General features: G+C 45.1%; 1 protein-coding gene and 1 pseudogene across 1 annotated transcript in view; both read right to left on the minus strand.

Annotated features, from left to right (window-relative positions):
• Nucleotides 1-5,160: 5,160 nt before the first annotated feature.
• Nucleotides 5,161-6,377, minus strand: LOC141997701 (olfactory receptor 10A2-like; annotated as a pseudogene).
• Nucleotides 6,378-10,496: 4,119 nt separating this feature from the next.
• Nucleotides 10,497-20,447, minus strand: part of LOC141997702 (olfactory receptor 5AP2-like) — a 46,195-nt gene continuing 36,244 nt past the window's right edge. The window contains exon 2 of the mRNA XM_074970139.1: nucleotides 10,497-11,491. Within this exon, the coding sequence (XP_074826240.1) occupies nucleotides 10,497-11,441 (945 nt within the window). The 5' untranslated portion in view covers nucleotides 11,442-11,491. The remainder of the gene's footprint in view (nucleotides 11,492-20,447) is intronic.

Below are 20,447 nucleotides of genomic sequence, written 5' to 3' on the forward strand. Positions count from 1 at the left end.
AGATGCTGAGGGTCGGATACTTGCTCTGGCAGTGGCCACACGCCTTCAAGATCTGAGTGGCAGGACCTGACTTCCCAGCATCGCTCCCATCCTGTCGGGGTTATGATCCCCCTCCACGTCTGTCCTGCAAGGCCTCTCAGCTGGGGGCATCTCCCTGCGTTCAGCCCACTGCCCAGGGTCCCCCTTGCTCTCCGCAGCTACTCACCGCACCTGGCTCCGGACTGCTTCAGCCCCAGCTCCAGCTCCACCGCTCTGCCTCCAGCTCCCTGGGCTGATTCTCTGGCCCCCCTGGCTCTGGTTGCTGCCCTTCTGCTCCCAGGACAGGTCTGCTCTGTGGGCTGCTTCTGTGACTCTGCTCCTAGCACCGACCTGCTTCCTGGGATCCATCTCTGGGTCTCTCTGGATCTGGCACAGCTCTGCTCCCCAGCTCAGCTCAGGCCCCTGCTTTCTCCTTACCTCAGCCCCACTCTGTCTGACCCAGGCAATTCCAGCTCCCATGGAGGACGGGGACCCCTCATTAGCCTGCCCGCCCTGTCAATCAGGCTGAACTGAAGCATCGACCTCTTCCCATTGTTCCTGGGGACTGTCAGTCTCAGGGTCCTGATTTCCCATCGACCCTTCCCCTTTCTTTTAGTAGTGGGAGCTAGCCAGCCAAAACACCCCCACTGAGTTTTAGTAAGGGACCAGCAGTCCTGTTAGAATATATATATTCAGGCCTGTTGGTAAAGGCCTGTACTCTAAGAATTTAGGTGTATTCTTATCACTTGGCTAGTTCTAGAGGTATAAAAGAAAGAATCAAAATCACTGTCTGCCGGTGTAAGGTCCTTCTCTTACTGTGACAGTCTGAGGCCCTGTGCTTAGGCTAAGGCCTTTGGCTAAGCAGCAGAGGCAGCCATATGCTGGGAAGCGACCAGTCATATCCTCACATTCCAAACCAGTCACATTGAAAGAAGGTGCTATTGGGCTGTTAGGAATACAATCCTCTCCTGATAGTGCCTATCACCTCCAGAGAAAGGGAAATGCCTAGAAGATGTAAAAGGAAACTTAGTTTGATAGCGTCCTTTCTGGCAAGAACTCACTTATCAATAGCTGGGATGTGAAATCCTCACTTTTGTATTTTTTGTCATTATAGTTCCCACTTTGCTGTTGTTTGTCTGTATAATCTCTGTTTGGTTCTGTGATTGTTTCTGTCTGCTGTATAATTAATTTTGCTGGGTGTAAACTAATTAAGGTGGTGGGATATAACTGGTTACATAATCATATTACAATATGTTAGGATTGGTTAGTTAAATTTCAGGAAAATGATTGGTTAAGGTATAGCTAAGCAGAACTCAAGTTTTACTATATAGTCTGCAGTCAATCAGGAAGTGAGGGGGTGGGTGAGGGAGATGAGAATAGGGAAGGGGGGTAAGGAAATTGGAATCATGTTTTGCTAAAGGGGGAAATGGGAACAGGGAATGGGGATAAGGAAATTGGAATCATGTTTTGCTAAAGGGGGAATTGGGAACAGGGAATAGGGGTAAGGAAATTGGAATCATGTTTGGCTAAGGGCAGGAATGGGAACAGGGACACAGATGTAAGGCTCTGTGGTGTCAGAGCTGGGAAGGGGGACACTAAGGAAGGAAACTGGAATCATGCTTGCTGGAAGTTCACCCCAATAAACATCGAATTGTTTGCACCTTTGGACTTCGGGTATTGTTGCTCTCTGTTCATGCGAGAAGGACCAGGGAAGTAAGTGGGTGAAGGAATAAGCCCCCTAACAAGTCCCCTTACACATAACTTCAAACATCTGGGCCTCAGTCTTGCAATTTACACTGTGAGGCACTGAAATATATTATTACTATTATTTTATTGCTGTTGTAGTGCGTACGACTCCCAGTCATGGTGAGAACCCCAACAGGCATGGTGCTATATAAACATTTGCTGTGACATATCTGGCAAGTAGCTACCATATCATTGGAAGATCTTACTGAGATAAGTTTATGTATCGCTGTAGACCAGGGATTGTGTGTAATTCCATGGAGAAAGGTGACTACAGCCCTCCAGGAACTAAGAAAATGTGGGTGGGGGTGTTTATACAAATTCACTCAGTCTGTAACACCTCCAGAGAGGTATCCCCATATACTGGCTCAGACTGGATTCTCCTGTGGCCCACAGACAATGGAAGGACTTCTGGAGAACTAGCCTGAGTTTAAACTGACACGGGGCCTTATTTCTGATCCAGCGAATGGACAGGACCTTCTGTCCTGTGCGGGCCCCAATCTTTAGGGATGGGTTGGAAGGATTCACATGGACCAGAGCTCAAGGTGGGATTTGGGGTGATTTCTGCTAACCTTATTAGGATGCTCATAGGTTCTTTTCTTGTTTTGAAGAGGTTTTCTCTGCAATGTTTTAACTGTGCTTGCCGCATGGTGACTTATAACTGCTCTCAATTACAGTAGTTCATAGCCTTGGAATAGAAAGCCAAGCCCACACGCCAACCTGGTAAGGCAGTCTGGCTTGCTGGGAGTAACATAGTGCAGGCAGGGGACTATGCAGCCTGGAAATACCCCAGTCAGGAGGGAGAGAGATGTGCAGCTCTTCAAAGGGCGTCCTCCATGCAGTAAGACCTCTCGCGTATGGTGCATGTGAGGTCATGTCGTGCAGAGGATGCCATTTTGAGAACAACATGGCGTTCTCCATGTGGCAATATTACCGGTATGCTGTTCTGATGCCATCTGGCTCCACTACAGCATGGGGGCAGGGGAGGCCAATTTCATGGCTCTATAGAAAAAATGTTCATGGCCATGATGATAATGGTGAAATCTTCTTATTATTTATTTAATACCAACAATTAGCTCAGTGTTAGTACAGGTGACATAAAACAAAGGCATTCCTCAAGAAGGACAGATGACAGAAGAAATGGATGGTATTCATTTAATCAAAATAGGGTGAGATTTTCCAAAGTTACAAAGACACATTAAGTGCCTTTGGATGTTGCATTGTTCTTTGTGCCTCCCACATGGTGTTTATTTTTCTCTAACGGCTGTTTCAAGCTACACTTTTAAGGCTGAGATGTCCAAAGGGCCTAATGGACAATTTTTAAAAGGTATTTAGGCAGCTAGTGGCATATTCCAATACACCTCCATACTAACTCTCATTGCAAAAGATGATTTTTAAGTGTTTAGATACTTTTGAAAATCCCGCTAGATACTGTGACGGGACAAGGCCAGATGGCTATAGAAAAGTAGTGGGAGACAGATATATTAGCCCCAGGCTAAACAAATCCCTGTTACCAGGATAAGTAAATGGCTGCTGCTCCAGGTCAATTAAGACACCTGGGGCCAAGTAAGATCTTTCCAGAAGGCAGGGAAGATAGCTAGGGTGATTGGGACACCTGAAGCCAATTAGGGGCTGGCTGAAACTAGTTAAAAGCCTTCCAGTTAGTCAGTTGGATGTATGTGTCAGGAGCTGTAGGAGGAAGCTGTGTGGTTGGAGGAACTAAGCAGTACAAACCATATCAGGCGCAAGGAAGGCGGCCCTGAGGTAACAGTGAAGGAGATACTGAGTGGGGGCTGCTGTGGAGAAGTGGCCCAGGGAATTGTATGTGTCCTATTTCCAAAAAGTCAGCTACCATAGCTGCTACTATTAGGGTCCCTGGGCTGGAGCCCAGAGTAGAGGGCGGGCCTGGTCTCCCCCCTCCCCTCCTCGATTAATCACTGAGACTGGGAGACAACAGAGACTGTGCAAGGGAGGGTGGCTTCTCCTCACCTCCCTCGTTGGCTTATGATGAAAATGGCTCAGTAGGCTGTGACCCTTTTCTCTAGAGAGAGAAGGGCTACATGGAGAGTCACTTGAGCCTCTGAGGCTAGCGAAATCCGCCAGGAATCACGGGACCCACTGAGACAAGGACAGAGCTTTATCACAATACCTAAATTCCTTTAAAATCCAGACGTGAAAGACCAAATCCCACTGAATTTCAATGGAATTTGGGTGCCTAACTCCTTCAGGACTTTTGGAAAATGCCAGCCAAAAATAATTGAATGTAAATGGGCTCAGATTTGCATAGGTTGAGTCCTAAGCATTTTCTGAGAATCATGCTTCTTTAAAGTGTCTCAAGCTGACCACCCAGAAATGACAGCACCCAAATAATTATGGCTTTTGGGTCAAACCTTCCAGAGGAGCTGACAAATGTTACTCCTGTGGGAATTCTGCACCAAAAAATTAAAACTTCTGCATACTTTATTTGTCAGAATAACACAATATAATCAGTCCAGTTTCAATTGTTTTGCTAATTTATTTCAAAATACCTCTCAACAAGTATGTCAACAAAAAAGAAAACAACAAAGCAAAGATTCCCCGAGGAGCAGAGAGCAAAAGAAACCCCCTATAACAACCAGTTCCAGTTGCGGGCTGCTGGAGGGGGCTACATGAGGCTTCCCAGAGCCCAGATATCCACATCCCCTCCCTCCAGAGTCCAGCTGAAGGTCACCTCCCACCCCAGATACTTGCACCCCTCTTCCCAGGGCCCAGCCACAGGGCACCCTCGGCCCAGCCACATGCACCCCCTCCCTCCAGAGTCTTTACTCTCCCTACCTTCTTTACTGTCCCATCAGGGGACGCAGTGTGGCCCAGCCCTTCTTCAACCTTTGCCAGAGCTGGGTGTCCTGGGCCCTCTCCGGTCCCTGGGTGGATGAGGATCAAGCTGGGTGCCAGAGTGTGCAGAGCCTCCATCCCTACCAGGCCGGGCGCTCCACTCACTGCGAGCTGGAGAACTGGGCTCTGCAGACACAAGCAGCCCCAAATGCAGCCCCAATTCTATGTGGGAAACATGAAAGTCTGCTCAGAACTTTAATTCTGTGCAAATTCTGCATTGTTCAGTGGTGCAGAATTCCTCTAGAAGTAAAATGCAAGAGATACTAGAAGTAATGGTTAACATTATTTCATCAAAATTGCCTTTATTTTAAACTATTTTTATAGCCATCCAATAACATGTGACTCTGCCTGACATTTACAAAACAACCTAGGAGGGTGACAAACCATCAGCACTAAATGTAGAGAGCTCCTGTTCACACTCACCCCATGTACAGCCCAGAATTTTTAACTTAGCAACTATCTACATTGACAGAAATGAAAAAAAAATGCAATTCATGCCAAACATCTGATATAAGGGATAACCATTTAACTTCTGAAAGCGATTGCCTTCATCGCTATCCTTCTCAGGGCATCCTTGACCTCCTTGTTTCTTAGACTGTATATGAGGGGGTTGACTGTGGGAGTCAGGAAAGTGTAGAGCATGGCGAAGACTCTGTTTAGACCAGGCAACTGATTTCCTATTGGGAAACCATAGATAATAATGAGGGCCCCATAGAAAATGCTAATGATAAGGAGGTGTGAGGAGCAGGTGGAGAAGGCTGTTTTTCTTCCCTGTGGTGGAAGGGATCCTACAGATAGTCAATATGATCCTATAGTAGGAAACCAGGGTTAGTAAACATAGAACCACAACCACACAGGCAGCAAAGGTGAAAGTTACAGCCTCAGTCTTATAAGCACCAGTGCACATCAGTGTTAGCAGAGGCATTAAATCGAAGAAGAAATGGTCTATCTCATTGGAAATAAAGAAAGGCAACCTGAATAGCATAACTATGCTTATCACAGGAATTGCAAAGTCAGCAGCCCAAGAACCAGCTGCTAGCAGAAGGCAAGCCCTGAAGTTCATTATTGCTGAATAATTTAGTGGATGGTAGATGGCTAAATACCGGTCAAAGGACATGACTGATAAGAACAAACTCTCAGAAATACCCAGGGAACCAAACACATACAACTGTGTGATACAGCCTAGGAGTGAAATCACTTCATGCTCTGTAAGGAAGGTTCTCAGCATCTTAGGGACAATAGTTGAGATGTAGCAGATCTCCAAGATGGGTAAGTTGCCCAGGAAAAGGTACATGGGGGTGTGAAGGCTGCGATCAGCCAATACGATGATGACAACAAGCATGTTCCCAGAGACAGCAATCAAATAGATAAATAAAAATGTCACAAAGGGTAGGAGTTGCAGTTCATGGAGGTTTCCAAACCCAAGCAGGATGAATTATGTGGTGGCACTTCGATTTTCCTTTGCATTGTTGGCAATGGTGTCCCACTAGATATATATATTTGAAAAAAGCCCCACAATATTAACTCAAGCAGTGGTCAGCAAAGTTCAATTGGTATGAAAGCTCAACTCTCCTCATCTAAACTAGGGCTCTGATCATGCGTACACTTATATTTTTGAGTATACTTGTGCACCTATTCCAGCTATCTACTACACGCCTTCCAACTTCTAGAGCAAATGACACAGGGACTCTACAAACAGCCTCATTTACCAGAGGCTGTTTCATTCCCACAGTATTGTCCATCCCGTGCCTGGTAAACTAGCTCTAGCAATATAAATTCAGGAAAAAAATGTTCAGAATGGGAAAATGTGTATTCACAAAAATGCCATTGTCTTTTAAAATATTAGATCAAGCAAGGGATGGGTATGTGATTAGATAGATACTTTCTGAATTTTCCACTCATGTCAATGACCATGGCATCCACTTATGTTGGTGCTGAATTTGGTCCCAGATCTCTACAAAGTGACTGAGATGGTTGGGTGAGCAAGAGGGTTATGAACATTCCAGGATTTAGGTAAAGGCAAATGCTAAAGGGACTTTGTGTTGAATGAAACATTGTACGATTGAGCTGATTGAGTCTTTTACATAATAAACCATCCCAGCTGTTCAGAGGCCAGAGCTAACACTCCCCATTTTGATAGCCCCCAACCCACTTATTTTTTAAATAAATGATTTTGAATAAATAAAACAAACAGACGTGGCTATTGACTTCATCTTTCTTCATATATGAAGAATCTGTCAGCAGCAATACTGATCTTCCCTGGGTCCTCTCATTCACACTATACCCTGCTTTTATTAATGTATGTGCTCTAGTTTATACACAGCAGGAATAATTACAGAGAATCACTCTCTGTTAGGAGAAAACAGTGGCCATTAATTAAATTGAATTAGTGTCCCAACGGGAATATTTTGCTTTTGATGGGAGAACCCCTTTCTGTTGGCTTACAGGCAACATTTCATCATATACTGACTTCATTGTCTCTCTATCTATCTATCCATCCATCCATTTATCTTGGTGCCCATCATGGTATTATCTGAGCACCTCCCAGGAAAACAGACTGGTATAACAAGCCCCCAGTGGTCTTCTCCAAGACTTCCACTCTTCCCCTCCCAGTGGTTATCCTCAGATGGACTTTCCTGGGTACCCTTCTAATCCATAAACCCCCCGGTACCAAAGGATTCCCTGAGTAGTTGAGAGATCCTGCCTGACACAGAGAGGAAGTTCAGAAGACTTCATTGTGTTGGGAGACTTCAACACCATGCAAACTACCCCTTTAATAAAATAGCCCAGCATCTCCTGTTCAATTAGCCTTTGTCACTGATTTCAAAAGAAGCATGCAGGCCACAATTTTCAAAAGTGACTATTGATTTCAGGTGTCTTCATTTTAGCCCACCCAATGTATTGTTCTGGGGTATAGGCGTCCAGATGCCTAATGTGTAGCAGCAGTGTACATACCCAGAGGCAGAAAACTAGATGTTTAAGAGCTTTTTTACTGCAAAACCTTGGATGCTAAACAAATTTAGGCACCTACAGTATTCAGTGGTAGCCGAGAGGGGCTTTGTGAATCCCAGTGGGGACTGATTCTGAGATTTAGGCACCTAAACCCCATTGTGAATCGAGCCCGAAGCCTCTTTTGAAAATAGAATGCATGCACTTTCATTTTCCCCTAGGTAACTTACACAAAGCCACACATAGAGTCTGTATCGGAGTCAGGAACTGATCTCCCATTTCCTGAATCCCTGGGCAATTCCTGTCGACTAGATAGACCTCATTTCCTAATGACAGAGTCCTCTACCCCTCGAGCCAAAGAACAACTTCAGTGGCAGTGAATATAAGGGGGATTCTTCAAGGAGGCAGCTGAGAGACCCGGTGGCCTAGTCACTAGTCCATCCTTTCTACCCATAAATATTAAAGACATGGGCTGGGATATTCAGGGTCCCAGCAGAGTTGGATGCCTTGCTCCACTGACATCCAATGGGATTTGGGTTCCAGACTGCCTCTTCTTTGAAAACCCCTTTCTTAATTATTTATTACAGAGTAAAGCCAAAATTAACATATGTCCACAGTTTCCAGTACAGGTGTTTCATCAGGAACTCTAGGCATACAAGCAAGCAGTGGCAGGACCAACAAAGGAGAAGTGACACTACTTGGAGACTGAGTCATGGAGCAGTAGAATGGTGAATGTGGCCATAATGTTGTAGACAGTGTTAAATGTCATCACGAAGAGAAGTGCCAGAACCAACAGTTAGGTGTTAGGCCAGAAATGAGATGCAAATCCAAGAGAGGATGAGATTGATATCTGATGAGGAAATCTGATGAGGTTCAATAAGGATAAGTGCAGGGTCCTGCACTTAGGACAGAAGAACCCAATGCACAGCTACAGACTAGGGACCGAATGGCTCAGCAGGAGTTCTGCGGAAAAGGACCTAGGGGTGACAGTGGATGAGAAGCTGGATATGAGTCAGCAGTGTGCCCTTCTTGCCAAGAAGGCCAATGGCATTTTGGGATGTATAAGTAGGGGCATAGCGAGCAGATCGAGGGACGTGATCGTTCCCCTCTATTCGACATTGGTGAGGCCTCATCTGGAGTACTGTGTCCAGTTTTGGGCCCCACACTACAAGAAGGATGTGGATAAATTGGAGAGAGTCCAGCGAAGGGCAACAAAAATGATTAGGGGTCTGGAACACATGACTTATGAGGAGAGGCTGAGGGAACTGGGATTGTTTAGTCTGCAGAAGAGAAGAATGAGGGGGGATTTGATAGCTGCTTTCAACTACCTGAGAGGTAGTTCCAGAGAGGATGGTTCTAGACTATTCTCAGTGGTAGAAGAGGACAGGACAAGGAGTAATGGTCTCAAGTTGCAGTGGGGGAGGTTTAGGTTGGATATTAGGAAAAACTTTTTCACTAGGAGGGTGGTGAAACACTGGAATGCGTTACCTAGGGAGGTGGTAGAATCTCCTTCCTTAGAAGTTTTTAAGGTCAGGCTTGACAAAGCCCTGGCTGGGATGATTTGATTGGGGATTGTTCCTGCTTTGAGCAGGGGGTTGGACTAGATGACCTCCAGAGGTCCCTTCCAACCCTGATATTCTATGATTCTATGATAGCATGGATCCATTCCACATGGGACCTGAAAACCCCCTCCAGGATGTTAAAATAAAAGAAAGAAAAGTAGAATAAAATAACCATTTTATTATCTCTCCTCTTCTGAGTGGTAGCAGAGATTGGGTCCTTCCAGTTTAGCTGGAGGAAAAATCAGTAATGTGGAGTCTGGGTTTATTCTCATTGTGATTTGTTTGTGTACATTATATGCACCAGTCATGGAGTAAAGGTGGTCACAAACAGCATATAGACAATCCCCTGTCTCAGAAATGTGTGCCCAGATTTCAGTGCCCATTTTCCAGAGAACAACAAATATAGGATTGAAAAGCATTTTCTCGATAGGTGTTTTTCGTATTTTTACTTGACATTGCTTTTGTTGTTGTTGTTATAAAGAGATGTTCTAACAAAACAAACAAACAAAATAATCACATCACTTATTTATTTATTTTGATAGCCAGTAATCTGTTTAGGATCTTTTACACTTTTTAATTATTGCAATAGAACATATATTTAGGAAGACCAGTACAGTCTTCCCACATGTAAAATTATGCAGCATTTGGGAATCCAGGACACCAAGCAGAGACAAAATATGATAACAAGCCACACCCACACCCAGGAATCCAAGACTTGTGCCATGTAAAATGTGGATATTTCCCCAATCAAACAGAGCAGAAAAGCTGATAAAACACATAACTAAAATCTTGAATTACCCTATGTAGAATGCAGAGTTATTGATAGCCATTGATGGACTTATTCTCCAGAAACCTCTCTCATTCTTTTTTTAACCTGCCCCAAACTGTACCTGGGTTTAAAAAAGAATGAGATAAGTTCATGGAGGATAGGTCCATCAATTAGTCTCAGTGACCAGGGATGCAATTCCATGCTCCGGTTATCCCTAAACTTCTGACTGCCAGATTCTGGGTCTGGACAAAAGGGGATGGATCACTCAATAATTTCCCTGCTCTGTTCATTCCCTTTGAAGCACCTGGCATTGGCCACTGTTGGAAGACAGGACACAGGGCTAGATGGACCACTGATCTGACCCAATATGGCTGTTCTTATGTTCAGAGCATATGAGAGTTATGATTCTGGTTAGGGCTGTAGCAAATATCAACTAGGAATGTCACCATCCCATAATTTACTGTGTCCTCAAGTTCCCCAAGGAAGCTCCCATTGGCATGAACTCGGGACAACCTAGATGCCAACTCCCTTGCTAGTTAAGCCACATTGAATTATTCCCATACCAGTCACTCCTTCTCATTTTACGGGAGCACCATATATTTACTGATGACTTTTCTCAGTGCTTCCTTGACCTCTTTGTTCCTCAGGCTGTAGATGAGGGGATTGGCCAGGGGAGTCAGGACCATGTAGAAGACAGAGAACACTTTCTTGAGATCTCTGAGTATGTCAGTGTCTGGTAACATGTAGACAATGATTACAGTCCCATAGAAAATTGTCACCATCATGAGGTGAGAGGAACAGGTGGAAAAGGCCTTTTGCCTGCTGGTTGTGGAAAGGATTTTCAGGATAGTGGAGATGATGCAAACATAGGATGCCAAGGTTAATAGAAATGGGGGCAGGGTGTCTATGGAAGAGAATATCACGGTCGCTAGTTTAATCATGCTGGTGTCACTGCAGGAGAGTTTAATCACTGGGGTGAAATCACAAAGGAAATGGTCAATTTCATTGGGGCCACAGAAATATAACTGTGACATTAAACACATTATTATGGTTGTTGTCAGAAATCCATTCATCCATGATCCAGCTGCTAGCTGGAAGCAGATTCTGCCATTCATAGGGGCTGCATAGTGAAGTGGTTTATGTATTGCTAAATACCGATCATAAGACATTGCTGCTAGGAGACAACATTCTGTAGCTTCCAGGAAACCAAAGAAATAAAATTGCACAATACACCCACAGAATGAAATAGTCCTGTCCCCAGTCAGGAAACCGGCCAGCATCCTGGGCAGGATGGTCGAGGTGTAGCAGGTCTCCAAGCAGGACAAGTTCTCCAGGAAGAAGTACATGGGGGTGTGAAGGTGCTGATCAGACACAACTAGCACAACAATGAGGATGTTCCCAGCCACAGTCACAATGTAGACCACTAAAAACAGCAGGAAGAGACAATATTGCAGTTCAGGTTGATCCCCAAATCCCAGGAGGATGAATTCCATTATGTATGTTTGATTTTTCACTTCTTTCTTCATGAGCTTTCTTCATGCAGGGTGCCCCTTTTCCTATTCTCCATGAGATTTACCTAGTGATAGTTAAAAAAGTACTGAGCATTGAAACAATTTACTGTACAGTTAAACTCATTGGATTTCCAGCTGTTTGATTCAAGGAAAGTTCAAAGTGCAAATGGAGAGTATGGTTATATGCTCTCATTAAGATAAAAAAACTCCTTAAATCCCAGATTTTACACAAGATTTTCAAATAGAGATTCCCCACTCACCAGTCCCAAAGAGCAGCTAAGCCATTAATTTCTCATTCTTCAGCCCCCAACTTTGTTCATAGATTTAAAAGCCAAAACAGACCATTAGATTTGAAGGCCATCATGTCTGACCTCCTGTATAACACAGAACTTCCCTGCATTAATTCTTCTTTATACTACAGTAGAGCTTTCAGAAAAATAGCTAGAAGGAGCCATTGTGGCCTCTTGTATATCGCAAGCTGTCAGGGTTCCCTCCCCACTCTGAACTCTAGGGTACAGATGTGGGGACCTGCATGAAAGACCCCTTATGCTTATTTTTACCAGCTTAGGTTAAAAACTCCCCAAGGCACAAATTCTCCCTTGTACTTTGGATTACGTAAACGCTGCCACCACCAAGTGATTCAAACAAACATTTAGGGAGGGCCACTTGGATCCCTATCTCCCCTCTAATATGCCCCCAAGCCGTACACCCCCTTTCCTGGGGTGGCTTGAGAATAAACAAGATGAGCACAGACCAACCCTGGGACACTAAAAACCCAGTCAGATTCTTAAAAAAACAGAACTTTATTAGAAGCACAAAGAAAAGATTAAAGAACAACTCTGTAAGATTAGAATGGAAGATAACTTCACAGGCAGTCAGATTCAAACCATAGAGAATCCATCTAGGCAATACCTTAAGTTACAAAAAGACACAAAAACAGGAATACACATTCCCTCCAGCACAGTGAATTTCACAAGCCAAAACAAAAGAAAATCTAACACATTTTCTAGCTAGATTACTTACTAACTCTATAGGAGTTGGATTGCTTGCTTTCTTGATCTGCTCCAGGCAGAAGCATCACACAGAAAGACAAAGCCTTCCCCGCACCCCAACCCCCAGATTTGAAAGTATCTTGTCCCCTGATTGGTCAATTGGGTCAGGTGTGAGCCAGGTTACTTGAGCTTCTTAACCCTTTACAGGTAAGAGGATTTTATAGTACTTTATCAGAGCTTCTTAACCCCTTCCCTTTATATTTATGACGCAAGCCATATCACTTCTCCAGTTACCCCTGCACTGAGACCAATAACTTCTGGTTGTGCAAAGCATAAGTGACAAACTGGGAAGTAGCTGCATTATTTTGCATGGCTACTGTGCATCACTCTCTGTGTTAATTTATGATGAATGACTTGCCATGGGGTGAGATCAAATAGGGTTGTTAGAGGAAACAGACATGAAAGGAAAATCAGCAACCTAGGTAAGACGTATCCAAGCAAACAGTCATACACAACAACCAGCAAAGTTACACAGTTGTTTTACCAAGGCTAAGAAGGGAGAGATCAAAATATCTGGCCAGGTAAAGGATTCACCCGGAGACACAGAGAGAGGGTCTGCAGGGAGGCAAGCTATCCCTCAGACTCAGAAGTGAGATATGGAAGAACCTGAACTAGGAAGAGAGAAGTTAAGCTTAGGTAAGACAAAAGCTATTAGGACTCTTTGTTGTTTTAACCCATTTTCCTAAATGCTGTGTTCAGTTGGGCATATAAATCCCACATTATTTTGAAGAAGCTGTTTCTGTGCCCTGCAAACTCAGTCTGTTACAGGCTTTGGGAGGGAAATCTAGAGCAGAACAAATGTCCACTTAGACCTGCTGGGGTAACACCGCTGTCACCAAACGGGTGGTAATGTGGTGACTTGGAAAGTAGTTGGATTGCAGGATCCCAGCCAAGAAAAGGGGAAGCATAGGCCAGCCATTTGGAAGGGGTGTGCCTGAGGGACTGAAGAAGGGTCCAAGAAGGGGCAGCCGCCTCAGGACCATGAGAGCAAATCTTCCAAAAAGGCAGCTGGTCTTGATTTTGAAGACATCAAGAGATGGAGACTCCATCACTTCCCTTGGCACTTGGTTCCAAAGTTTAATTTCCCTCATTCTTAAACAAATTGTGCCTTATTTCTAAAATGAATTTGTCTGACTTCAGCATCCAGCCATTGGTTCTTGTGGCTTCTTCACTAGATTAAAGCACCCATTAGTATCCAGGGTTTTCTGCCCACAAAGGCACTTATCCACTGTAATCAAATTACTTCAGAATCTTTGTTCTAAAAAGCTAAACAGGTTGAGCTCCTTAGCTCTCACTGTAAAGCATTTTCTCCAGCCCTCACAGATTTTTGTGCCTCTTTTTTACACCTGCTCCTTTCTTTCAATATATATATATTTTTAAAATGTAGACATCCACCATGACTGGATGCAGTTGGGTCTCACCAATACCTAATAGAGAGGTAAAATCACCTCCGTACACCTGCTCACCATTCCCCTGTTTATACATTATAGGATTGCATGAGCTCCTTAAAGAAAAGGAGTACTTATGGCACCTTAGAGACTAACCAATTTATTTGAGCATAAGCTTTCGTGAGCTACAGCTCACTTCATCGGATGCATACTGTGGAAAGCATAGAAGATCTTTTTATATACACACAAAGCATGAAAAAATGGGTGTTTACCACTACAAAAGGTTTTCTCTCCCCCCACCCCCCACTCTCCTGCTGGTAATAGCTTACCTAAAGTGATCACTCTCCTTACAATGTGTATGATAATCAAGGTGGGCCATTTCCAGCACAAATCCAGGGTTTAACAAGAACCTCTGGGGGGGGGGGGGGATTAGGAAAAAACAAGGGGAAATAGGTTACCTTGCATAATGACTTAGCCACTCCCAGTCTCTATTCAAGCCTATGTTAATTGTAACCAATTTGCAAATGAATTCCAATTCAACAGTCTCTCGCTGGAGTCTGGTTTTGAAGTTTTTTTGTTGTAATATCGCAACTTTCATGTCTGTAATCGCGTGACCAGAGAGATTGAAGTGTTCTCCGACTGGTTTATGAATGTTATAATTCTTGACATCTGATTTGTGTCCACTTATTCTTTTACGTAGAGACTGTCCAGTTTGACCAATGTACGTGGCAGAGGGGCATTGCTGGCACATGATGGCATATATCACATTGGTGGATGTGCAGGTGAACGAGCCTCTGATAGTGTGGCTGATGTTATTAGACCCTGTGATGGTGTCCCCTGAATAGATATGTGGGCACAGTTGGCAACGGGCTTTGTTGCAAGGATAGGTTCCTGGGTTAGTGGTTCTGTTGTGTGGTATGTGGTTGCTGGTGAGTATTTGCTTCAGGTTGGGGGGCTGTCTGTAGGCAAGGACTGGCCTGTCTCCCAAGATTTGTGAGAGTGTTGGGTCATCCTTCAGGATAGGTTGTAGATCCTTAATAATGCGTTGGAGGGGTTTTAGTTGGGGACTGAAAGTGACGGCTAGTGGCGTTCTGTTATTTTCTTTGTTAGGCCTGTCCTGTAGTAGGTGACTTCTGGGAACTTTTCTGGCTCTATCAATCTGTTTCTTCACTTCCGCAGGTGGGTACTGTAGTTGTAAGAATGTTTGATAGAGATCTTGTAGGTGTTTGTCTCTGTCTGAGGGGTTGGAGCAAATGCGGTTGTATCACAGAGCTTGGCTGTAGACAATGGATCATGTGGTGTGGTCAGGGTGAAAGCTGGAGGCATGTAGGTAGGAATAGCGGTCAGTAGGTTTCGGGTATAGGGTGGTGTTTGTGTGACCATCGTTTATTAGCACTGTAGTGTCCAGGAAGTGGATCTCTTGTGTGGACTGGACAAGGCTGAGGTTGATGGTGGGATGGAAATTGTTGAAATCATGGTGGAATTCCTCGGGCTTCTTTTCCATGGGTCCAGATGATGAAGGTGTCATCAATATAGCGCAAGTAGAGTAGGGGCGTTAGGGGGCGAGAGCTGAGGAAGCGTTGTTCTAAGTCAGCCATAAAAATGTTGGCATACTGTGGGGCCATGTGGCTGTTACTCTGAAACATGAGCTCCTTGTGTCACAGCATCACGCTGGGAACTCAGGTTGAGTTGCTGTCCACTGTGACCCCGAAACATGCTGTGATGGTGGTGAGGGTCACACACGTGAGCTACCCCAGAGAGGGACGTGAATGTGATGGCATCATGCTAGCACCTGAGGCTAGGCAGTGGCACTGACCAACAGCACAGACGAGAAGATGACTCTGCCCCATGCACAAAGGGAATGCCCTGAGCAGACTCCACAGATGCTTTATCCCCCCAGTGACCCTCCAGAAAACCCTGGGACACATTCCAACCCCAGCTGCACACAGTAACTCAGCTCATGTGTGTGCTGTTGGCAAGGAACTGCAGGCCGATTCTGTGTTGCAGTTCTCACAGGCACTCTCTGGAGGGTCCCAGTTCAGCAATATTCAGAGCAGTGATGAGACATATTGTGGGGAGAATGGGGAATGATACAGAACAGTAAATGCACAAACCAACTCTGTACCCAAGAGACGGTTCAGGCTTCTCAGCTTCCTAATATAGCCGTTTTCCCCCCCTAAGATCCTCAGGATTTGACCCAGAAATGATCAGATTTACCTTTAATCCTCAGCATGAAGTGACAACCTCTCCATTGATGGTGACTAGGTGCGGAGATCAGACTCTGGATCCCACCATCACTCTGCTCTCCTTTGTGTCTCACTCACTCTCATTCTCTCTGAAACGACACCTACATTGTGCTACTGGCCTGGGCTTCTCTTTCTTTCCGGCTTGATACACATGGTTGTGTCTATAACACAGAACCCTAATGCCTCCTGCTCTGGACTCTTAAACGGTTTAAAAGGGAGAGCCGCTTCACGCAGACTCGTGCTGCTACTGGTATTTCCCATGTGGCTGCTGCTAATGGTCAGTTTAAAATTATCCTCCCGGGGAGTTAAATCCCAAGTTGCTTGTTAAACCAGTGCACACGCCAAGGCCTTTGCAATGCCCACTGCAGCCTCCAGGGACATCTCCCTTTTTGCCATGCCCTGCATGTGGTGTATGTGTCAAGAGCCTAAGGCCCAGATACACACAGGGACTTAGATGCCCAAACCCCAGTTTTAGGTCCTAAATTCCAGACTTAGGTGCCACTGTGATCTACATGACCCCAGCTTGGCTGCCATCCAACCCTGCCGGTTCCCAAACTCTCTCTGCCCCTAATTTTCCACTCTAAATGTTCCCTAGACACCTACATATCTGCCTCTGGGCACATACACTGATCCCTCACTCCAGGCCTTCGGACACCCATCACCCTGCGTGATCCCCAAACCATGCCTTCAGCATACGTTAGAAGATAGAAAGTTGTATAGGAAGGCCCCTCCTGACTGAGTTTTAATGTACAAACAAGCCCTTTTCCATTCATTTATTTCTTCTAGCTGTTTAAATGATGAATGAGTTGTGGACTAAAAAATGTCGAATCCTGAAATATTTTATCTGTGTTTAATGAGCTAATGCTAGAGCTAGCTGGGATAAAATGTTTTGGTCTGTGGAAAATGGGAAATGTTTTAGTTCTCAAATTTCCTGACAAAAAGCCAAAACCATTTCAAAGAAATCAGGTGCATTCCAGGCACATATTCATTCATTCATTCATTCATTCATTCATTCATACCCCCAATTTTCCATCAAAACACTGTGCTGATGGGACTCTCTCGACCAGCTCTGTTCATTAACCCTTTCTGTGTCCTTATAACTGAAGCCGCTCAGCAGATTTCTTTGACATTCTGCAACAGAGCACGGGTGTTTCAGACAGCTACCAATGCAACCTAGCTCTCTACAAGTGAGGGAAAACCAAGTATCTATGGGAACTGGAACCATTCAACATGTAAGCTCCATTTGAGCCAAGTCATATATTTACATTGATCTTGCCCAGCACGTTCAACGTCTCGTTTGCTTACCCAGCCTCGGAGGTCACCACCAATTCTCTGCCTGGGGACCATGTTGTATCTGAAGCAGCCAACGCCACACCTCAACGCAGGTCCGCTCCCTGAAAACATCACTATCCACACCCTTACACAGAGTACAGTGACAGACGTCTACCCCAAATGCAATAGCCTCCTGCAGACAGTACTCTAGATACCCGGTACACTATTCACACTGTGTAGGACTGTACTCCTACAGCATGTCTACATTGAAATTAGACACCCATGGCTGGCCTATGCCAGTTGACTCGGGCTCACAGGGCTAGGGCTGCGGGGCTGTTTCATTGTAGTGTAGACATTCCAGCCTGAGTTCTGGGACTCTTCCACCTCACTGGGTCCTAGAGCCTGGACTCCAGCCCAAGATTAGATATCTATATTACAATGAAACAGCCCCACAACCTGAGCCCTGGGAGGCTGAGTCAGCTGGCATGGTCCAGCCACAGGTGTCTAATTGCAGTGTAGACATACCCTTAGAGATGTCCCTTTGAAATCAGTGGAAGCTTGGGTGAAGTTAGGCAAAACTCAACATCGGCTGAGATTTATCTTCCAACCATTAAGTATTATGGTGGTGAGGGACATGTAAGCAACTAGGATAGATAGATAGATTAGATGGGGATAGTGTGATCCCACACACCCCTGTATTCACACCCTACATACTACTGACATTATTTTGGTACAAAATATGTCTTGTAAGGTATGTTTTGGAAACTAAAACCATACTGGGCAATAATATCATTGTAAAATATGTAGCATTATATTTTATTTAAAGTGAATTTAGTGATGCTGTATTACACTACCATGGGTTGGGCTCCAGCTGATACTGTTTCAAGCTCAACAGAGTGAAATTGCCTCTGGTGTTTGTCTCAAATTTGGAGGCTCTAGGAACACATGCAATCCAATGATAATTACCACAGACACAATCACAAGGTCTTATCTGCACTACAAGTTTTATTAAAGCAATGAGTAAAGTTACAATATAGAAATCCCATAAAAACCTGCGCAATAATTATAACTGTAGTCATACATCCTCAAAGATATCCAGGGGTCCAATGGCCCTCTCAATAGACAATCACTGGTAAAGGGATGGTTCCTGCTGGGGTTTCCTGTTGGGTCATCCCTTGGGTCTTCCCACTTTTACCCAAGCCTTTCCCAGGAAAGAGGGTGTAGGGCCTGGGGGGATATTTTGTGGGGAAGACGTCTCCAAGTGGGCTCTTTCCCTGTTCTTTGTTTAACATGCTTGGTGGTGGCAGCATAGGGTTCAAGGCCAAGGCAAAGTTTGTACCTTGAGGACGTTTTTAACCTAAGCTGGTAAGAATAAGCTTAGGGGGTCTTTCATGCAGGTCCCCACATCTGTACCCTAGAGTTCAGAGTGGGGAAGGAACCTTGACAGGTACTTAAATCCTATCAGGTTTCAGTGGGATTTGGACACCTAGGGCCAGATTTTTTATGGCATTTAGGTGACACAAGAAGCAAGGAAGGGCCTAGTGGGATTTTTAGAAGCACAGAGGCACCCAACTCCCATAGATTTCAATGAGAGTTAGGCCCCTACATGTTTTTGAATATCTAACTAGGGGCCAGATTTTTGATGGTATTTAGGCACTCAGTGGGGTTTTCTAAAGTCACCTAAATACCTTTAAAAATCTGACCCTAGGTGCCTTTCTGAGTTTTCAGACTCCTACACACCTTTAAAAATCTGGCCCCAGGGTTATAATCTGCTTAAGCATTTTTTTGGAATACCACTTTGTACCTAAATACCTTTGAAAAGCTGACCCTTAGACACTTTTTTAAATTTAGACTTATTCATGTTCATGCAGGAGGTCACTGGCAGAGCTCAGACTGGTAGCTTTTGGGACCCCAAACCCCTTTTTTTGGCCCATGATGCCTCCAATGACTGCACTAGGCTGCTGCTTTTTCAAGACAACTCAAGGATTTGGAGGTCCAATTCCCATTGAAATGAATAGAAACCGGGCATTCAAATCCCTTAGGCAGTTTGAAAATCTTAGCCCTCGTGTTTCCGTTTAGTGTTGATATCTTTAGGTTGCTGGGCAGCCCTGAATCCCAGTGGGGTCTCTGTGAAAAGTGGCTGCCCAATAACCTTGCAAATTAAGCCACTTTGAGTAATATGGATTTTTGCTGTCTGCCTTTAGGCACTTGAATTTGAAATCTTTTGCCTAAGTGATTTGCCTGAGGTCCCAAAGGAAGTCCCTGGGGGTGACGTGTAAACAGTGTGAATGTGGCATCAGTCCGATTACATCTAAGGGGTCACTTTAGATCAGCAGTTCTCAATGTGTGGCCCAAGGGCCACATGCGGCCCAATTAGCTCACAGCTGTGGGACAGCTGTGTGCTAAAGGTCACCAGGCCACATGGCAGGGTCCGGATTCCAGGGGGGAGGGATAGCTCAGTGGTTTGAGCATTGGCCTGCTAAACGCAGGGTTGTGAGTTCAATCCTTGAGGGGTCCATTTAGGGATCTGGGGCAAAAAATGGGGATTGGTCCTGCTTTGAGCAGGGGGTTGGACTAGATGACCTCCTGAGGTCCCTTCCAACCCTGATATTCTATGATCTATGATCCTGGCTGCCTGGCGCGGCAGGTTCTGGACTGCCTGGTGTGGTTGGGTGCGGGCTGCCCGGCTTGCTAGCCAGCCCTGCAGGATCCAGGGCTGTTGGCTGGCCCTAAGGTGGTGGGATGCAGGGCTGCTGCCCGGCTGCCCTGCTGCCCGGCCCTGCACGATGTGGTTCAGCAGGTCAGGGCTGCCGCTGGTCCCCTCCCCGGGCTCTGCGGGTGGGAGGCACTGGGAATAGTGGTCTTTGAAGGGGGCAAGGGGGGTGCGCTGTGGTTCTCAACCTGCAGCCCAGGTAACACATTGAGGGCCGCATATGTGGCCCACAATGATAAATAGGTTGAGAACCACTGCTTCAGATTAACACTGTGAAGGCTCAGAACAGAAAGAGCAGGATATTAAGCAGTTTTGTGATATGTGTTGCTATGTGCGTGTGTCTGTCTGCT

This window comes from Natator depressus, chromosome 13 (genome assembly GCF_965152275.1).
Source record: "Natator depressus isolate rNatDep1 chromosome 13, rNatDep2.hap1, whole genome shotgun sequence".
In the NCBI taxonomy this organism is placed as follows: Eukaryota; Metazoa; Chordata; order Testudines; family Cheloniidae; genus Natator; species Natator depressus.